The sequence below is a fragment of the Clavelina lepadiformis genome, chromosome 2 (assembly GCF_947623445.1).
Source record: "Clavelina lepadiformis chromosome 2, kaClaLepa1.1, whole genome shotgun sequence".
NCBI lineage: Eukaryota > Metazoa > Chordata > Ascidiacea > Aplousobranchia > Clavelinidae > Clavelina > Clavelina lepadiformis.
In genome coordinates this window covers 6829437-6849797 of record NC_135241.1, presented here as the reverse complement: position 1 = coordinate 6849797, position 20361 = coordinate 6829437, and the positions used below count along the sequence as shown (strand labels likewise).

Sequence of the window (20361 nt, the reverse complement as noted above, 5' to 3'; positions counted from 1 at the left end):
GTCTGATACTTTTGAAAGATTTCAGCACAAGGATCACTTTTTGTGTCACCTTTGAGATAATTTTCCCGAAACCAGTGGTTAAAACATTTGTCGTACTCCCATTTAAGTGGAGTACATTCAGCACCTAAACTGTTCATGCTAATCCAACCAAAATCTACATTTCACATCAAAAAATGTATGGCAATTAGTCATTTTAATTCAAGTTGCCTTATTCATCTACAAAGTCTGAAAGTTGCAATCCTTCACACAAAACACATAATTAAAACTTTAACATCAAAGTTAACCGACAACGCGACAAGAACCATCAACAAAGTCATCTGTGCATATGAGCAAGCAGACTACAGACTGACATGTTGAAAAACCTCACTACACAATTTGATGGCAGACTGCAACAAATGTATGGCATAAGCAAGTGAACTACTGTGGGAAATGTCTCCGTTATATAGTTTTCGTTTTTTTTTTAATCAATAAAAAATGATTTGATTATTCAATAAAAATTCTATGCTTTTCACTCATACCAAATTAAGTTATGCATAGAATTTGAACAAGCTTTTATAAAATTTCTATACATAAGTATTCAAACAAGCTATATGAAAACATTATTCTAAAGGAAACTATTGTCAGAACGTTGCCAGTATAAATTCAATTAAGGCTACATGGAGCACATTACTTGTTTTACAGTTTACTGAAGGAATGCATCGCAAGACACAATTATTAATAAAATACAGTGCAATTCTGAAAATTGCCGCTCACCCAATCAACATCAGTGCAAACATTATATAGCATAGAGCCTTCTTTTCAAAAGCATGTAAAACAAAATTGTAGCATCAAAATTATGCTATAATTTCTATTTAAGCATCTACTGTACAACCAATTTCCCAAGCTTTATGATATCAGATGATTTTACTGTCATGAAATAATAATTATTTCAGCATTATGATAACAACACAAATCATAAAGTACAAGATGGGTAGGAGTGAAGGCTACAAACACATAATTAGTAAAGTATGACATACAATGTTAAAAATCACGCAGCATAATTGTAATGCAAGAAACAAACATATATCATACAATAGTTTGGGTTGTATGGTCTTCATCCTAATTATTTCTGTATATATTTGTAAAATAGTCAAAAAATTTGTCGTTTTTTTGGAATAACACGCTGAGTTTCAGGTTCACATCGAAAGCATTTTTAAATGGTTATTGTTTCTCATGAAGTCATGCATTACGAGGACGTTTGCTAGCTACACTGTTTTCATCAGTGATGCCATCAACACTACCAGTATCAAAAATTGAACCACCTGGACACAACTGCTGCAGCAACTTATCCTTCGAAGCTGCTCCAAAAAGGACAAGCAGAAGAGCCACTCCATATCCAGTTGCTCTCTCTCCACTGTGAACAGGTGAAGCCATGTCGACATGTATCCAGGCACCAGGAAAACCAAAAGCACCCTTCAAGTGACTTCCTATGAACAAACCGGCACATGATGATTGTGCATTGGAACGGTCAGCAACGGAATTCTTCATGTCAGCCACAGCAGAATTAAATTCGGAGAAGTGCAATTCAGGGCAATACACAAGTGGATGGGTAAGATCTCCAGATGTTCTACCCGCATCTATGCATGCCCTTTCCCAAACATCCCTATTGGTGAGTATAGCAGCATGATATTTACCAGTAGAAACCCCTTGCGCTCCAGTCAAAGTGGCCATGTCAAGAACAATGTCAGCTTTTAGGTCATTAGAAGCATATGCAACACCATCACCCAGCACGAGGCGGCCTTCAGCATCTGTGTTATTGATTTCAACAGATCTACCAGAGTACAAGATATGAATGTCATCCGGCCTTGTGGCAAGTGGTCCAACACTGTTTTCAGCCAGACACAGAACGCAATGAAGGTTCTGCTTAAAACCACGCTTAACAGCAGCACGGAATGCAGACAGAATAGCAGCAGCTCCTCCACAATCTCGCTTCATTCCTGGCATAGTAGTTTTGCCCTTGATGCTCAAACCACCGGTGTCATATACAATTCCTTTACCACACCAAGCAATAGTAAGAGTTGCGTCAGCAGGCCGGTGGCTTAAGACAACCAAGGCTGGAGGATAAGGAGCTGCTTTGCCAACCCCATAAATCCCACCAAATCCTCTTTTGTCAAGATCTTCTCCACTTATTATGACAGGTTCAATACCAAGCTCTTTGCCTACATCTCTAGCCTCCTGAACAAAAGCAGTGGTGTGCATGATGTTGCATGGTGCATCTACTATACGTGCAGCCATTTGAATGGAATGTGCTGCTTCTTGCACACACTGGGCAATTTCTTGAGGGTTGCATGTATTTTCACCCACAATAACAAATTCAATAGTAAGCGTACGACTACGTTTTCGATTATCAGATCGCATTGAAAATAAGGAAAATGACCTAGCTACTGCACATCCACATGCAAATGCCTCAGATTCTTTGCAGATTAATAGGATGACTTCATCTCCTTTACCATGTAAGCAGCTGGCCCTCAGCAATTTGGGAATGTGGTAAGCAGCTGATGGCATGTTATGTCTGCTGGTCTTGTCTGTGAATGCTCCAATACTGCTTCCATTGTTCCACAAAGCACAGGTATCTGTAGGAGTAGGAGACAAGGAGAGAACAGCACGCTTGAAAACTGATTCAGTTACTTTGGGTTCAAGACGATGTACGACATCACTCCACTGAGCCCTCTTGAGATTGGATGCTTGTCCAATAATAGCAACAGGAACTTGTCCAGGGTCACTTTTAGCAGGCTGTCCAATAAATTTCAGTTTTGTCGAGCTCATACTGTGTTTTTTGAAGACACGTGCAACCTTAATATGATGAATCTGTTTTTACAATAAAAAAATTAATTTAGAAGATTTTACAAATGAAACAAACGTCAAATTTTAATTTTATTTGTGAAAGCCAATAGCCAAACACAGATACCAGTCCAGTGGTTGTCAACTATTCATGGTTTGTGGTCCCCTTACAGTGACTTTTAAAATCCGTGCCTTATAAATGTAGATTGTTGATTGCAAAACACTTTTTACTTCACTACTGCATGTGCAGTAGCCTTTGAGCCGCTAACTTTGTACAACAAGCACAGAAACGTGAGCAGCTTGGAGTGCCTCACTATGCCCTGCGTCTAACTTTGCTTGGTGTTCTCCTATTACTACACTATACCTCACTAGTGAGGCCTCTGCTAGTGGCCCCCTATGGGGCCATGGGTATTAGTCATACACCTATCAAATGAATAATGCGTACATTCATTGCGGGGACATGACTTCCGACACTTAAAAATTAAAAAAAAACTAAAACTTTCTTTTTCACTTGTGAGCATCTTTCGTAACCACTTGAGATACTTTTAAGCACTGAACTGTCTTATTAATTGCTTTACAACCTTACAAAGGTTTAGTTAGTGTTGGTAAGTGGTAACTACTGTAAGATGCTCCACTGACTTAGCCCCCATGTAGCATCATAGTCTATTTAAATGCTTGGTTCTAGCTTCCAGTTTCTATAATTGCATGTCATAGTTTCAAAAATGTAATATGTTAAAGTATAAATGGAGTACAGTCCAGTCCAGTTAAATGCATTCTAGATAATCACATAATCCGTTTTATCGCATAAAGAGCACAAATCCCAAACCATAGTCCATTATTTGTAAAGATAATACTTCGGTTTATCACATAGTGGTTTATTGCGTAATCCACTTAAATGAAGGTGATTTATTCGATTATTTAAACGTTTTTAAAAGATAAAATTGAAAACAACATGCACTGGGAGCGCACACGCAATGCGTAAGCGTTGCGACTTGTACTGCGCTTTGTTACGAAACAATCAAACAGACAATGCCGAATTTAAGCATTAACACGTTGCTGTCAATACGCAGACATTAACATTCGCACGGTTTTAGTTTCATTTTAGTGTTGCATAAAGAAAGCGCTGCGTTAAGATGATGCCATAATATGTGAAGAAGTTTTACAAAACAAACAAGTTGAAAAAGACGACATCAACGAAGAAAGCTCTGCTGACGCAATCGCTGCGACTGCATCAAAAAATAAAGAAGTTCTGCAGGCACTTGATACAATTCGCCGACGACTACAGTTTGAAGGGGCGGACGTGGCCACATTTGTTCGTTTAGAAACACAAATGCAAGAAAGCATGCAAAATAAAATTTAAAAAACAACAATCGCCAGTATTTTTCTTGATTAAAGAATAAATGTTAGAGTGTTTTGCGTGCTTGAATGAATCGATGATCACAACACACAATAAATGTTAGTGTTTTGCGTGTTGACATATTTACACATGACCAGCTTTGCACAGCAAGTAAGACAATAAGTGGACTTTGCACTTTTGCATAATTCGTTTAATCGCATAAAAAGGCTTGGCAAATTGACTATGCAATTAACCGGATTTGACTGTATATAGTCAATATACAAAAGGTTATTAACATTACTGTAAGATGCAACAAAAACTTAAAATTTTGTTTGAAACTGATTGAACTTCAACCAGACAAAATGGACCAGAAATAGCCAATACGTAAAAATAATTCTAATACCAAATTTTTGATATCGATGTACTAATATTACAGAATTTGACAACAAAGCATGTAACTTGCATACTTTGGAAACAAAATTGGTGTTCAAGATAAGCATTGGGTGCCTCTCTAAGCTACGTAGTTCGTTAGTCTTTTGTAGAGCATAGTAGGACCAATTTTTTTTACCGGGTCTGTTTGTACTTAATCTATGCATTGTAAAGTTTGACATAAACATACAAAGAAGAACTGGTTGCTTGAACGCCAATTTAAATAAACAAACAATGAATTAAGGCTTCGGTGCACACAAAAACATCTGCCTTTGCATGCACGATTTCTTGTCAAAAACTAGGCCTACCGTACTTTCCAGTCGGGGTGAATCCTATGTATAGTTTGCAAATGTTACATAACGAATACACAGACTCTACTAAATCCAGACTGCAGAGTTTGGCATCGTAATTCATAGGCACACTCAATACTGTTTTCCCAGATTGGAAAGTTCGCTTATTTTAGGCAGTTGTGTGAGAAATCACCCTCACAACCAGAAAAAAACAATGACCAATTTTTACAGTTATATGTGTAATTAAATTTAGGCTGTCACTATTTAACTGGAAAAAATTGTACGTTGGAAACTATTTTTACTTCTTGTTAACCTAACTTAAATTGTATTGTATTGTTTATTTTACTCCATTAACTGTGTGGAGTGAAAGTTAGAATACTAATCGTTATAGTCATAGCAAAATAAAACACATGCTCACAAACAATTAACAAGCAGGAAATAGTGACAAAGCCAAGGGCTAAAAACATGCAAGATAGCAAGAATACAATTGTGCTATAAGATGGTAGGTTGCTATGGCCACCAAATTCACAAAATAATTCCTACGTTTGACGAATTTAAGATACAAAATAATACAAACAACGAAACAACTGCACTGTTGGAAGATGTAGAGGTAGAGATTCCCTAACATTAAAAACACGTATATTAATAACCAAAATAAATATATAAAATGACATGGTTTGATAAAAATGACAATGAATATCTTAAGTACAACAAATGGATGGTTAAAGAAAACTGCACAAAAGAAACTCCATCCTAGGGACCGGAATCCCGCTTCTGTGTCCAAGAGAGCGAACAATATTGAGGTCCACAAGTGGACTAAAAGATAGACAGTATATGAATCAAATAAAAAGTATAATAATGTTATAAGGAAATCATGCCTCTACATGCTGTAATGTTATAACATAGTCACCTAAACTTAACCTGAATTATCTTCTAATCTAAATCTAACTTCAATAAAATCTTAATTAGGCTAGCTAAAATCAACTTTTTGCATACCCATTCTCCTAACCTAACCGTCTATCTTTAACAACAGGTTGTGTGACCAACATACGGTTATTCAGGCACTTTGTTAATTTTATTCCCCTGCGCACTTACCAAACTTTCCAATCTGGCTGTTTCCCAGCACATGAGCTACTGTGGCACATCGCGCATGTTTTAGGAGCATTATTTAGCACTTCATAACTTAAACAGAACTTATACACACTCAATTTTTAATTGATTTAGCTTAGGGATTAAATTTGTGAAGCTGTGTACATTAGGTACTATTATGTACGCTTATTGTGCACCTATAAGAGCACACTTCAAGTGCATTCCAACATTTTTGTGTACCTGCACTTGTCGTTTTTGTTTTTTTGGCGCACGCAAGATCTTGCTGAAAAGTGAAAACTGCCATACTCTGCAATTCGGTAGACTAGGCTACTAAGACTACAGTTGTGAGTTGCTATCGATTTTAATATAATTTAACGCCCAAACGTAGGCCTAGATAGGCTAGCTATATACCGGTAATAATAACAATAAAATCTTCAAGATTTTTTGGCGGAATAGGCTAGTTTCTAGAAAAAAAACCTCCTCCTTCAAGGCTCTATGTCTGGAAGGAATCCTTCCGATTTTGCAACACTTGAACCAAACACTGTGCTGCATGAGCGACCCCAAATGTGCAACCCGGGTCATGGTGCACGCGTCACACCAAAGTTTACTAGGCTAAGTACTACTAGGCCTAGGCCTAGTAATACTGGTCCATGCCACCTTTTGCTCCTTGGCGCAACCACGTGTATGCGCAAAATCGATAGCTTTGCTTGATGGTAAATTTCAGATCTTTTGAGGTATCACAGATTTCGTGGCTATTTCAGTAGTTTGTTGGATTGCAGCAATAATTTGACACTAAATGTAAGTGCCGCCATCGCGCCAGGCAGAGTAATCTCTGTACACCTACACCAGACCGTCTCTCCTTCGAAATTTCAGCAGATTTTCAAAACATTAACCTGCTCTGGACGTTTTGAAAATTTGAATTTTGAAACACCAATTTTAAATTTTAATGTTCATCTGTCAAATGAGAGGCTTAAAATATTCATTTGCTAAACCGTGTTACATCATCCGACGTTAAAGTCGTTGCTGAAAGTGAGTCGAACAATAACGTTTGTTTCATGATGACTTTACATTTTCAAGCAGGTTGAGTAAGAACAACAGAATTATTATTCTGATGTTGCCAACGAAATTTAAATATCACTTCGTAACAGTGTTGACTACAATAATCGTTGCAAACAACGTGGGACACACTTCAAAAAACTTAAATTAAACTTAAATTTTTTTCAATTGGTTTGGTAGTAGTTAAATTTTTTTCTAGAAACCAGTGTAAGCACTTTTTGGGTTTAGTGACCGTGAAATAAACCTGTACGGTTATTGGTTAGCCTGCAGAGGTTGTTGCACAGTTTATCAGCCTTAACTTATGTTATTTGGACTTAGTTTACCTGCCGAATTAATGATCTGACTCCGTGGTTGCGTGCGGTTAGAATTCTCTAACCTCTTGCTAGCCGAAAGCTCTTACGATATTACAGATACAGTTTATCAGAAACGGTCCTTTATTGTAGGAACTGTACAGGTTCCGAATATTACACACAATCACAAACTTAGTATTCACCATTTAAAACAGGTCTAAAGAATTGCAATTAACACGACTAACGTAGTACGTTCGTACAATTCGGTATCTCTCCGTCTGAGCGCTTACTCGCGTAGAAGTTTGAGCTTATAACAGCGTGGAGCGGTGTGAGCGGAAATATCCGACACAAAATACACGAACATTTCATAATGTGCAAACGAACAAAATAAGCGTTGGCAATGGGGATTACATTCAGTTAAAACTAGGACGTTATGAAATCACCTGGTAACGTACTAAACGGCGTTTTCACATAAAGTTATTTAGAGCAAGTTTCCAAATATTAAACGACAATTGCAGTGTTATCAATAAACAATACTTCAATAAATAACTGGCGAACACTTTCCCAAGAATGATATAATGGTATTAAAAATGCCACCCAGGCCACTACATTCCTCCCCCGCTACGGAAGGGAAAAAAATTGACAATTAAAATGGAACATTCTGATGATAACAACAGTGAGCATGAACAAACAACAGAATGAAATTTACATATGACAGAATAACTACATGTTGAAGGGTAACTCTAAATAACTACATACAGGGATAACTACAGCAAAATGGTATATGCACAAGACATTAACGGTACTGAAAAACAAGGTGATACAAATAATGAAACTCAAAGTGTGTGTGGCGCGTCATCAGAAGATCCAGAAGAAGACGGTTGGTCACGAGAACGTCGAAGCAAAGGCGACGGTTGAGTTTGTTGTGGACGTGCATCTGGTGCTTGCTGTTGGTGGCGCCCAGCGCGAATACGGGATACAAGGGATCTGGCATACTGCAAATGGTGCGGAGATGATCGGATAAACCCGATGGTATGGAAGAGGGCCCACATCATGGCAAGTAGTTGCAGGATGAATATAAGGGCTGAGAGAAATGGATTCGTAATCTGCGACAGTGCAAGGAGTAGCGTTTGTTTTGCGGCGTGCGCGAATGTGTCTGCGACGTAGGAGCCGTTGATCGCAGTTTCATCAGTTGTAGTAAGACTTGTTATGACATGTCGCATTTGTTCCTTAAGCAGGTTGGCTTCAGACATAGAGCTGAGCAGCGATTAAAGGTCAGTGAACGAGTCGGAGTCAGGTAGCTCGTTGAGAATCTTCTCGTAGTCGGGTGCATTGTAGTTGACGTGTATAGGCGACAAAGGTAAGTTGAGTTGATGCACCTGCACATGTTCGTGCGATAAAGTATAGTTGTGATAAAGGACGGTGTGTCCCAGAACTCGGAAGACAAAACTTCTAGCTGGTCGATACGATTCCAGCAGATGTACTCCCGGTAAGACAATGTTGTCTGAAATGAGTTGGCCGTATTGACTGTGGCCGTTTTGATCGCGATATTGGATGAGAGGACGTTGGCTAAATGCGTTTCTGTACGCAAGTGACGGTAAGACGGTACCGTTGATAGAATGACATGCTGCTCTGGACATAAAATCTCCAAGGCTGGAACCCATGGTTTGATGTCCAAGAGTAGAAGAGAGTATCTCAGTAGGGAAGATCTTCCCAACTGCTTTGTAGAGTGTGCCAATCAGCTTCGTGAGTTGACAATGTAGGAACTTGTTCTCTTCGTTGAAAGTAGTGAGAACTTCCGCAATAAGATCGTCCTGTTGTCCGTCAAAGGTTGCAAGAAGTCGCGAGAATTGAGAGTGTGGCGTTTGAGAAGATACACGCCTTGGCAGGTTAGGACGAAAAAGAGCGAGTCTGTCCAGCTCTGTACATTGGTGGTAGCGAAAGATAAAGTTGTTGTTGTCGCAGTGAATATGTTCGCCATAGCAGCTTTTCGCACGTGTGGAGCATTTCCTCCAGTGACGCACCGAGATCCCGAGGTCAGGTAAGGAAACTCTATATAAAGACGTAGAGTTGTAATCGAGTAGCATCTTATGCGATCCAAGAGGCTTGGTTGGGGGGCAGTTGATGTGCGAAGGTACTCGCCATATAAACATACGATTGCCCGTTAAGCAGTATCCACGCTCGATTGAGCACGATGCAAGCGATCCAAGAAACGAACGTTGACGTAATAGAAATTGCTGTGAGTCCAGATGAAGATTCACCTGAGCGGCTGATGTAAACAAAAAGAAACACGTAAGCAGCAAACAAAACAACATGTTGTGTTTGTAATCAGAGAAACGTTTCGGTGGAATGATTTTTCGACCAGTCCGAGAAGTCTTTAAGTCTTTTTTAATACCATTATATCATTCTTGGGAAAGTGTTCGCCAGTTATTTATTGAAGTATTGTTTATTGATAACACTGCAATTGTCGTTTAATATTTGGAAACTTGCTCTAAATAACTTTATGTGAAAACGCCGTTTAGTACGTTACCAGGTGATTTCATAACATCCTAGTTTTAACTGAATGTAATCCCCATTGCCAACGCTTATTTTGATCGTTCGCACATTCTGAAATGTTCGTGTATTTTGTGTCGGATATTTCCGCTCACACCGCTCCACGCTGTTATAAGCTCAAACTTCTACGCGAGTAAGCGCTCAGACGGAGAGATACCGAATTGTACGAACGTACTACGTTAGTCGTGTTAATTGCAATTCTTTAGACCTGTTTTAAATGGTGAATACTAAGTTTGTGATTGTGTGTAATATTCGGAACCTGTACAGTTCCTACAATAAAGGACCGTTTCTGATAAACTGTATCTGTAATATCGTAAGAGCTTTCGGCTAGCAAGAGGTTAGAGAATTCTAACCGCACGCAACCACGGAGTCAGATCATTAATTCGGCAGGTAAACTAAGTCCAAATAACATAAGTTAAGACTGATAAACTGTGCATCAACCTCTGCATTTTGCAAAAATGCAGAGGCTGATGCGGCAGGTGCACAGCTGATCTGTCTTAACTTGTTATTTTGACTTAATTTGCCCGCTGAATTAATGATTTGACTCCGTGGTTGCGTGCGGTTAGAATTCTCTAACCTCTTGCTAGCCGAAAGCTCTTACGATATTACAGATACAGTTTATCAGAAACGGTCCTTTATTGTAGGAACTGTACAGGTTCCGAATATTACACACAATCACAAACTTAGTATTCACCATTTAAAACAGGTCTAAAGAATTACAATCAACACGACTAACGTAATACGTTCGTACGACTCTGTATCTCTCGTCTGCGCGTTTTCTCGCGTAGAAGTTTGAGCTTATAACAGCGTGGAGCGGTGTGAACGGAAATATCCGACACAAAATGCACGAACATTTCAGAATGTGCGAACGATCAAAATAAGCGTTGGCAATGGGGATTACATTCAGTTAAAACTAGGATGTTATGAAATCACCTGGTAACGTACTAAACGGCGTTTTCACATGAAGTTATTAAAGTCCCAGGCCACTACAAGCCATATGTGTTAGAATGCACTTCTTTCAACACGTTCGTAAATTGCGAACATGTTTTCACAAATTGCATACCCGTTCACAATTTACGAACAGGTAAGTAAGATATTTTGCCTGGCCGAAAGGTTCATAACCGCAATTTATGAACGCGTAGGTTTGATTTTTTCCTGGCCGATAGGGTCATAATAACGTGTTTGTAAATTACATAGGCTACGCGTTCACAAATTGCATGCACGCTGAATTATCGTGGAAAAATTTACTGTATTTTCCAAACAGGTCATCATAGATTCAACTATTGGCCTACATGCTTGTAAATTGCAATCGTGTTGACAATATGGGAACGCGTGTTATTGTCAACGCATACACGAACTACGAACACGTTCACAAATTACAAACGCATTCACAATTTACGATTGCGTATAATAATGACCAGTTCGGCCAACAGAGCTATGTTTTTACACAATAGTTTAGCGCTCAAGCAATTTATGAACACTTTGTTATAAACCTTTCGGCCAGCAACATATCATATTTCTGGGTTCGTAAATTGTGAATGCGTACGCAATTTGTGAACGCGTTCACAAATTACGGACGCGCCAAATAAACCGAATTCTGGCAGATATGGCTAACCAAAAACGTTAACCTTTAAACCTGTTTGAGCGGATGTTTTATGAAAACCGAACCGAAACAGAACCCAATATAGGCCTATCTATAAATTTGTCTGAACCCAAACTGAACATGAACCATTGAAAATTACGAGAAAAAAAACGAACCGCTGTGCAACCTTTCCTGATTGTAACCACTTTTTCAGTACAATAATTTCATCCAATAGTTATAGAAAACGTGTTTCTTTTGGTTATTTCAAAATGTGGAAAACCTTTACCCACTCTCATGATGAAATGCCTTGGGCTAAAGAATTTGAACATGAGCAGTGTGTAGTTGAAGAAATTAGAAAAATATGTCATTTGAAAAAATATGTTGGATAGTGTCATTCGAACCCGAAGCGAACCGTATATTAGCATATTTGCTGAACCTAAACCCGGTGCGGAATGAATGTGTGCACCAGGTGCAAACCTGAAGCGGTAAAGTAAAATTTTGTAAAACCTGAATCGGAGTTATACCGTTTTCCGCTACGGTTCGACTCGCTGGTGCTAACCTTCCAGCGTAAAAGTGTAGCGTTCGTCATACAGTTCGCTAGATAGCGACAGGATATTACGTTATTTGCCGAGAAAGTCATTGTGTTTTTCCTGTATTCACAGTTCGATTTTCGAGCCAGTCATCATTAAGACAAGGAGGTACACAGACCAAGTTTGAGACGTCTCTCCGCGTCAAGCTGTGCCCATGATTCGGCACATGTTATTTGCGGTGATCAGTCAATTCAACCTAGGGCGATTAAGCCCATGACAATTCAATGAACGATCGAGGAAACCCAGGAATTTTCATCCCAAGGATTATTCAACTTGTACAGACGTTGATTGAGTCGTTCTAGGTTTAATCGTCCTGGGTTGAATCGACGTAGAACCGTTTATTTGCCAATAAAATAATATCCAGTTAGTAACAGTGGTGGATCAGGAACAGCTCAATAACACACATATAGCCTATATATACATAGCGTAATGTCTTACGTTGCGCTATAATAGCATCACTGTATCGTTAACATCTTGTTAAAGTTAAACATTTTAAGCTCCCAAGCTTTGCCACCTTTTTCCTTTTGTTAATTGTTTGGAAGCATACTTCTTAGTACTTGTATGTTTTGGTATAACAAGGCCAATGGCGAAAAATATCCAAATAATAACCATACAAAATATCCAAAACACCTTTTTCGAACACATATCTTGCACTGTAATTACATTGGTATGATAATCTTTATCCTCGCACTGAATAAAGTCTCTGCACGGCTAAACCTGACGATGATTCCTCATCACTTTTACTGACACAAAGTAAGTATACTTTTCCCAGCTTAAAGATCAAGCAATGTACAAACTAAGGTAATACTGTACACGCCAAAGTAGGAAATACTAATACACTAGCGTTTGCTTCAGGAGGCGTCAAACACCAAAAAATACCATAAAATCTTTGTTTGTTTATAATACAGTGAATTTACTAAAAGACTGATTACTCGAAAAATCCACCATGGGGCTGTGTGAAATTTTGCATGTCAATTTGTAATGCTTTGAACTACCATTCCATAAAATGCCATCAAAATACCATGATTCAAACTTTTTTTACATAGGCGCAAAATAAACACTAGAATTTTTGGTCTAAAAAAAACAATTTTAGCTACTTTCATGCTATTTTTAGCCTAATTCTGCATGCGACCTCAGACATTGAAGCGCGAACTGCCAGGGTAATTCCCAGGCTAGAAAACAACACCAACAGTGCTGCCTTCTGATTGGTCTAAATAGGTTTTTTAAAGCCCTACGTAGGACGTCCAACAAATTCATAAAGATCTTAGTTTTAGGGGTTGGACGACTCCATAATTGAGGATGACAGTCTCACACTCCTCAGTTGTATCTGATAAAACTGTACAGTGTACATTCTTGCATAAACAGTTTATTTGGAGGCTTTAAGTTGTGATTCGTTAGAAATACCAGTACATCTTTGTTTTTCTCGTTAGTCAGTAGACTCAATTCTTTACGTACTATTTTCTTATTCTATCTGGCCGCTGAGCAAGGAAACATGATATGCAATTTGCGGAAATTTCTCAACGATTTTGTTTAATAGTATACATAAATCGGATTTGAACCTTTACTATTCCTCACTTCCTAAAAATTGATTATTATCAAAGTTTGTCATATTTAGAAAACAGCAGCATATATATATATTCTGTAAAAAAACATGTAGAAATTACAAGTACACATAAATAAAATTTTTCAAAAATCAAAATGAAGCTAAAAGATAGCTTGAATCTGGGACAAAAACATTTGCAACTCTACGACTACTAGCTAAACTGCAAAGTTAGCATTCGATATATTGCTCACAAAAGTTTTGAATGTAACAATCTGCATGAAATAACAATAATACATCTTAGGAACCACAAAATTGTACGCGAACGGTACAGACAATGAAAAATGCCAACCAAATTACATTCCAAAAGAGGCTCTTTGTAACAAGGTAAGCATGAACATTGAACAACTTCAGAACAAACATGTATAAAAATATGCAATATGATTTGTTTCCAATTAAATCAAGACCTAAGCTAGTTCTAAGAACAGTAAGTGGCACCAGGAAATTTTTACCTGATCATATTAGCATTTAGCTTGCCTTGTCATTTCTTCTTGTATCTGTCTGTCTAGTTCAGTAATTATTCTGTCAGCATGGGAATAAACCCCAGTACGCAAGAGAGTATCACGCTCTTCAATTAAACGAGACACTCTTTCATTGATTTCGTCATGATTGTACTGTTTTTCTTGACACGATTCAATAGCTATTGATGCCACCTGGTTGACGATGCCTTTGTCTTGATGCATGTTCTGTATATCACTTTGTATTTGTTTTAGCCGATCTTGATCACCTGCAATAGCCTGTTTTTCATCAGTGGCCATATAACGAAGTTTTAAAGTTTCCAATTCTTGCTGTTGTTGTTTTAAATTAGCCAAGGCATGTTCCTGTTCACGCTTTTTCATCATGGCCAGTTCTTTCAGGGTTCTTCCCCATTGCTGTTTATAGTGAAGTTTTGACTTGGTGGTTGACTCAAGCTTACGTTCTAATTCAGCTTTTTCCAACCTTGCCAAGTTCAGTTCTGCCTGCAAACGTATTTCTGGCCGTGTAGATTGTTCATTTTTGTAGTCATGGAATTGGCTCATCAAATGAGCATATTTTTGCTCCAAATCATTTATTTGCTTCATCAGTTTCTTGTTTTGTTCTTCAAGTAGGCTTTTTCTTTCTCGTTCCAGTTGAACTTGATGGATGCAGTCTTCTTTCATCCTCTTACTCGCTTCTTTTGCTTCAGCAACCGATCTCTCTTTTTCTCGTAAAGCATCTTCTCGAAGCCTGTTTAACTCTTGTTCTGCAGCCACAACTTGATGTTCTCGTTTTTCCAATCCACTAATTGTTTCAAACAATTGTTTCTCTAAATCTTGGTATTCAGAAATTTGTTTGGCCACAAGCGCTTCTCTTTCTTTATCTCGTTTTGAAAATTCTTCACCAAGAAGTTTCAAATGTTGCACTTCCATTTCCTTTAACCTGCTTGTGAAGTTTTCTTTTTCCTGAGATTTCCACAATTCCAACTCTATTGCAGTCTTGTATTCATCAGTATCGCGTGGATCAACTGATCTGGTCTTTTTTGGTGACTTAGGGACTGTACGACGAGGAGGTGGGGTTTCTGACTTCAATTCTTTCACTGTTGGTCGAATAACACTTTGATCAACAACAACACCATAATCTTCCAAAACAGTCAGAACATTGAGGTGGGCTATCTTCTCCTTTCCAGGAGTGATCACCGGAATTGAACCATGACAGGTCTGTCTGAGACCGGATTTACCTTTGAGATCCTGGTCTTGCACAAATTTTACTTTGTCTGTAGTGAGTATATCTGAAAGAAGAAGCTTTGCCACACCTATCAATTCATCTTTCATTTCTTTGTCACGGTGCCAAACTTCTAAATTGATTGGAAATGATCTGAAATTTTGAGCCAGTAGCTGATGGGGACAAGCAAAATCAAAAACACACTTCGACCGCGGCAATCTCACTTCAGCATTGTTTCCCACTTGAACATTCCCAGATAAAACTGGTGCAAAGCTGCCAAAAAAAGGATAGGAATACTTCACATACAAATTGCAACTGAAGGGAAGCTGTCCTGTGCTAATGGTTGAGATATCCAATGCAAACCTGTAATGCTGCATGGGAGAAGAAACATCGGTGTGTGTATCTGTTGTGGCCAAACTTTGACTTGTATCTTTTGACTTAGAATTTGGCACAGTATCATGTTTCAACACTTGATCTTCATGATTATCATCAGAATTAATGCTCAAGGCATCATTATCCGTGTCAATTGTTTTTGCTGTTGAATCTTGGATGTGAACTGGATTTGCCTTCTTATCAACATTTGTTGGATTGACATTTAGTAAAGGGAGGGGAATTGTGACATCATCTGTGTCTCTTACTGGTTTATCATTGGGCGCTGCTTCAGATTCCACAAGTGGTTTGGCAGTAGAATCATTTGCTGCTTCTACCGGAACAGTTTCCTTTCGTAAACACAGAGAAACATCTACTCTTGGTTGGGCTTGTTTCAGTTCAAGGTCTCTTCCGGGAGGAATAAGGGAGTAAACACCATCTACCATAACAGGTTTTGTATCAATCGACGAGAGATTTCTTTTCGTAAAAATTGGATGGAAAGATATATCAGCTGAGCCCAGTACCTGATCAGCACAGCATAAGTGGACTTTGAGTTCTGAGTTTTGTGCAAAAAATGCTTTCAAAGTGTCTAATGTGCTTCTTAATCTGAGTGATGCTCTTTCAGGTGTAATATTAGGGGACAGCAGATTGTGAAAAGCATCATTTGCAATATCATTACCAAACAAAGAATAATAAAAGAAAAAACCCGACGTTATGTTAGGTAGCGGTTTATCCCCATATATGAGCTGCTCAAGGTTAGATGCAGAACCCAGGGTAACAGCAAGAACAAACATTTCACATTTTTGCTGATCTAACCCAACCTGAAAGTACCCTTCATCTTCATTCAAAACGGCTTGAATTTGATCTCCATATGATGTAGCCATTGGACGAGGAGGTGCTTCCTGTGCCTTAAAAGTGGGCTGGGATGAAGAAGAATCATCTTCTAATGAAATAGAAATTTTTATTGCTGGTTTTAACCTTGAATATTTGCTGCTGAGCAGATTATGCCATTTAGGTGGCTGGACCTTCTGCTGAGCACCACGTAAATCCAATAGCACATAACCAACATTTTCTCTAACTGAATGCTCGTCAACAGCATAGCACTGCAGCTTTACAGGTGTTCTTTGCATTCTATGTTGATGTAAAGCTTTTCTATCCATCTCCCATGCCAGTTCAGTGGTAAAGTTAGGTGACTCATTGTGATTAATAGGGTCAGTAGAAAGAAGTTCCCCATCGAATTTGCATTCTATTACAAGTTTATGCTTTGGCCTTGATGGAAAATTACGGCCTTCAAGAACAGAAACTACTATAAGATATGATTCTTTTTGCATTTCAAGTTAATGTCTACAGTGCTGAAAAACAAATAGAGCAATAAAATATAGATATTAAACACATTGGTAGTTTTAAAGTTAATTATGGTTTGTGAGTTCTCATCATAGCAAATTACTAACTTTTTATATTCAAGAACAAAAGTATTATCTAATTAAATAACTGCCAGTTGTCATTATTTTGACAATTTAGCAAGTTGCTAATGTTGTGAGTATTTTGTATGAGCATTTTACGAAAACATGGTTGGCTGGTTCAACTCTGTAAAACAGATTCTACATTCAGTTAACCTCACAATTACTTCAGTTATTATCAAACATCCATGGTGATGGAAAAATGGCTTTAAAAACATAGCCTATACCAGGGGTGGGCAAACTGCGGCTCGCCGGCATGTTTTTTGTGGCTCTTCTAGTCGAATCGTAAAATTCCAAAAAAATTGTAAAGGCTACCAAGAGTACCGTTTATGAACGTTTCTGTCTATTTTTTTCTTTATTTAGACCAGCATTTCGTTTATGACGTAACACGAAACATAGAATCCGACATTGTTTTCAGGTATAGATTCTATACTCAATGGCAAAGGTGGTCAAAGTACGCCTCGCTGTCATGTTTTTATGGGTTTTCTAGCTGAAAAGTAATATCCCAAAATGACTACTAATAATATAATAAACAAATTGACAATCATTACTGATTTTGCGGCTCGCTAGTGTTTATAGTTTCCTGCAAGTGACTCTTTCATTGAACAAGTTTGCCCAACCCTGGCCTATACTAATATATTTCTGCTTTAATTAATTAATTATCATTGATAGGTTCAGTCGAACCAAAAATATTTCAAAGTGACTATTTCACCGGCGTGCATTTACCCAAGTTTCTGAATCAAACTTTAGTGACTGGCAGATTTTCGCTGATAGGTTGATCACTCTCGTATTGGACGAGGGGAAGAAGACTATACGGTGACATAGTGGTTATCGAAGCGCTTATATGCTGGATTTGATGGGTTTGAATCTTGCTATTGTTTGACTTCTGTCTTTTGTCCAAAATTATCTTTGATGTAATTTAGTCATGAGAGGTGAGAGTTTTGGTCGGAGGAAATTACTTTTAAATCAATTTAAGCTTCGGAAAAAATGTCCTTTTAATTGAAAAATAGTTCGCAATTCGCAGCCTGGCTTAGTAATTTACTCATGAGAAGTGAGAGTTTGGGTCAAAGGGGAATGGTTTTAGGTTAAGCGGAAAAATTAGCATACATTTCAATAGGCCCTTTTTGAGGTACTGTCTGGGTGGCAAGATTTTTTTCAATTACCTGTACTTAACAATAAAAAATGTGGATCCACTAGCCATTGCATTGTTAGGATTTCATTCAGGTGAGTAGCGTATGAACTCCTTTACGAGATAAGAAAATGTTCAAAATATATTGCCTGGTTCTAACTTTGCAGTTGTTTGAATCCTGCACACTGGACAAGTTCGATACGAAATCACATTACATGGTCAGCGTAGCATACAATGTCAAATGCGTCAGAGTTTGCGTGGTATCTGTGGCAAGTTGGAATACGTAAAAATTCGGTTTGTATTTACTTCTAGTTGATTATTTTAAACTTTGCTTGACTTGCCAAACAAAATTAGCCTGTGTAACACGCCGCAGATTCGTCACTGACCACGTGCCTAGACATCATATTGGACAAGCCCAGTGTGTAGGAGTCAAACCACTGAAAAAAAGAACTAGGCAACATATGTTCAACATTTTTTTTTATCGCATAAAGGAATCCAAATGCAACTCACGTGAGCAAAATGTTTACAATCCTATGCCCAGAACGTTTGTAACTTAAAAATAATCAAAGTAGGTCCACAATTTCCATTGTAAAGTAAAGGATACTCAGTGGCGTAGCTAGCCCAAAATTTAGGGGGGGCGAATATTTTTGATTTAAGCAAATAACAATACTTTGTTTGGGGCATTTGGGAAGCTGCGAATGATGATCAAGGACAAACCCGAGATCATTTGTTTTTCTCACTTCTTATGTTTGTTGATGGCCAGAAATACAAGCACTAACATTAGGTGCAATCAGTGTTTCCATGGCAGGCTTGGCCTAATTGATGTTTTTAATGGCTGCAAATCTTCAGATTTTATAGAAAAAAACCTATCCAATTTTGCTTGTTTAGGTTTTGCCATCAAATTAAACTGCGTTTTGCAAAACTAATATAATAAGCTGGCTAAACGTTTGAAATTCGAAATTGCACAGTACAAATCTCGACCAAGCTAAAACTGACTGAAAATAAAACACGATACTGTACACCAAACTGTTTTCAATAGCAAAAACCAATGGTCGAGTAGTAAAACCATAGGTAGTCTGTGACGTAACACTGTATGGAAATTGAGCAGGCGTAATAAAGACCAACTTTTTAATTGAAGTCTGCTCTTAAAGTCGAGAAATATAATTATTGAGTCCAAATCTAAGAAATTTGGAAGGAGGACATGGCCCCTTTGCCCCTTCCCCTTTTGGCTACAGCTATTTGCAAAAAGCAATGAAAAAAAATCTTGCCACTCAAAAAAATGGCGGTGGTAACTAGGAAAGGGTATGTTCACACACTAGCCTAATTACTATATCCGTATTTTCCTACTTCGGTAAACGGTGGCCGGTAAAATAACTGTCTATTTTACCGGGCGCCATTTGCCGGAGTAAGACAATACCAATTGCGTAACCGGCCGTTTACCGGAGTAGCTTTTTCCAAATTCGGTAACAGGCAGCCGGTGAAATAAATACTGAAATAGACGCTGCCAAAATATTTTAGTACGGGTAGTCTGCGCTCTACATCGTCTTAACTACCGGTATCGTACTTTATGTGAGACCTTTCGCTGGTACACAAGTTACTTCAGATTTCTTTCAAAAACATATGGCACAACTACTACTTTCCAAAAATCGAGTTTACCGCCACACAATCTTCCAGCTTTCTCTTAACATTTGAACATAATACCGTTTCCCTTCAAAGAAACCTTGTCGTTTTGGCAGAATCATAGAGCTCGTAAGTCAAAACGTGTTTCCAATTAAATAAAACTAAAAATGCCTGACTTCAAATATCAACAGGTCCATCGTTTTGCTGAAAGTTTGGCGGAGCTATTGACATTTGTTATTTTGAATAAGAAAAAAAATTTCATCTAGTTTACCATTGACCAAGCTAGATTGTTACTTTCTGGAGAAAAAGTTGAGTTATTTTGGTCAAAGTTACGACAGGCACTCAACATTTTAATATATAAAACAAAAAATATTCCTGTTATTTTGTGGTTTTTATTTTTTAAATTATTTTCTTATTAAAAAGTAAAATACGTCGACCTCTCTGGCTCTCTGCCAAACTTTCAGCAGA

At 38.1% G+C, this 20361-nt stretch overlaps 2 protein-coding genes across 2 annotated transcripts; both read right to left on the bottom strand.

Moving 5' to 3' along the window:
* Window positions 1-153: 153 nt before the first annotated feature.
* LOC143446992 (putative aminopeptidase NPEPL1) lies at window positions 154-2878 on the bottom strand. The gene has a single exon (XM_076946884.1). It carries the CDS (start codon window positions 2803-2805, stop codon window positions 1219-1221), a length of 1587 nt encoding a protein of 528 aa, XP_076802999.1. The 5' UTR covers window positions 2806-2878; the 3' UTR covers window positions 154-1218.
* Window positions 2879-13549: 10671 nt separating this feature from the next.
* On the bottom strand, window positions 13550-17057 carry LOC143446602 (centrosomal protein of 120 kDa-like). The gene has a single exon (XM_076946317.1). It carries the CDS (start codon window positions 17013-17015, stop codon window positions 14097-14099), a length of 2919 nt encoding a protein of 972 aa, XP_076802432.1. The 5' UTR covers window positions 17016-17057; the 3' UTR covers window positions 13550-14096.
* Window positions 17058-20361: the final 3304 nt, after the last annotated feature.

What these genes read in the sequence shown, in the direction of transcription:
- LOC143446992 (XM_076946884.1), bottom strand. Translation starts at nt 2,805, where the DNA reads ATGAGCTCGACAAAACTGAAATTTATTGGACAGCCTGCTAAAAGTGAC.
- LOC143446602 (XM_076946317.1), bottom strand. Translation starts at nt 17,015, where the DNA reads ATGCAAAAAGAATCATATCTTATAGTAGTTTCTGTTCTTGAAGGCCGT.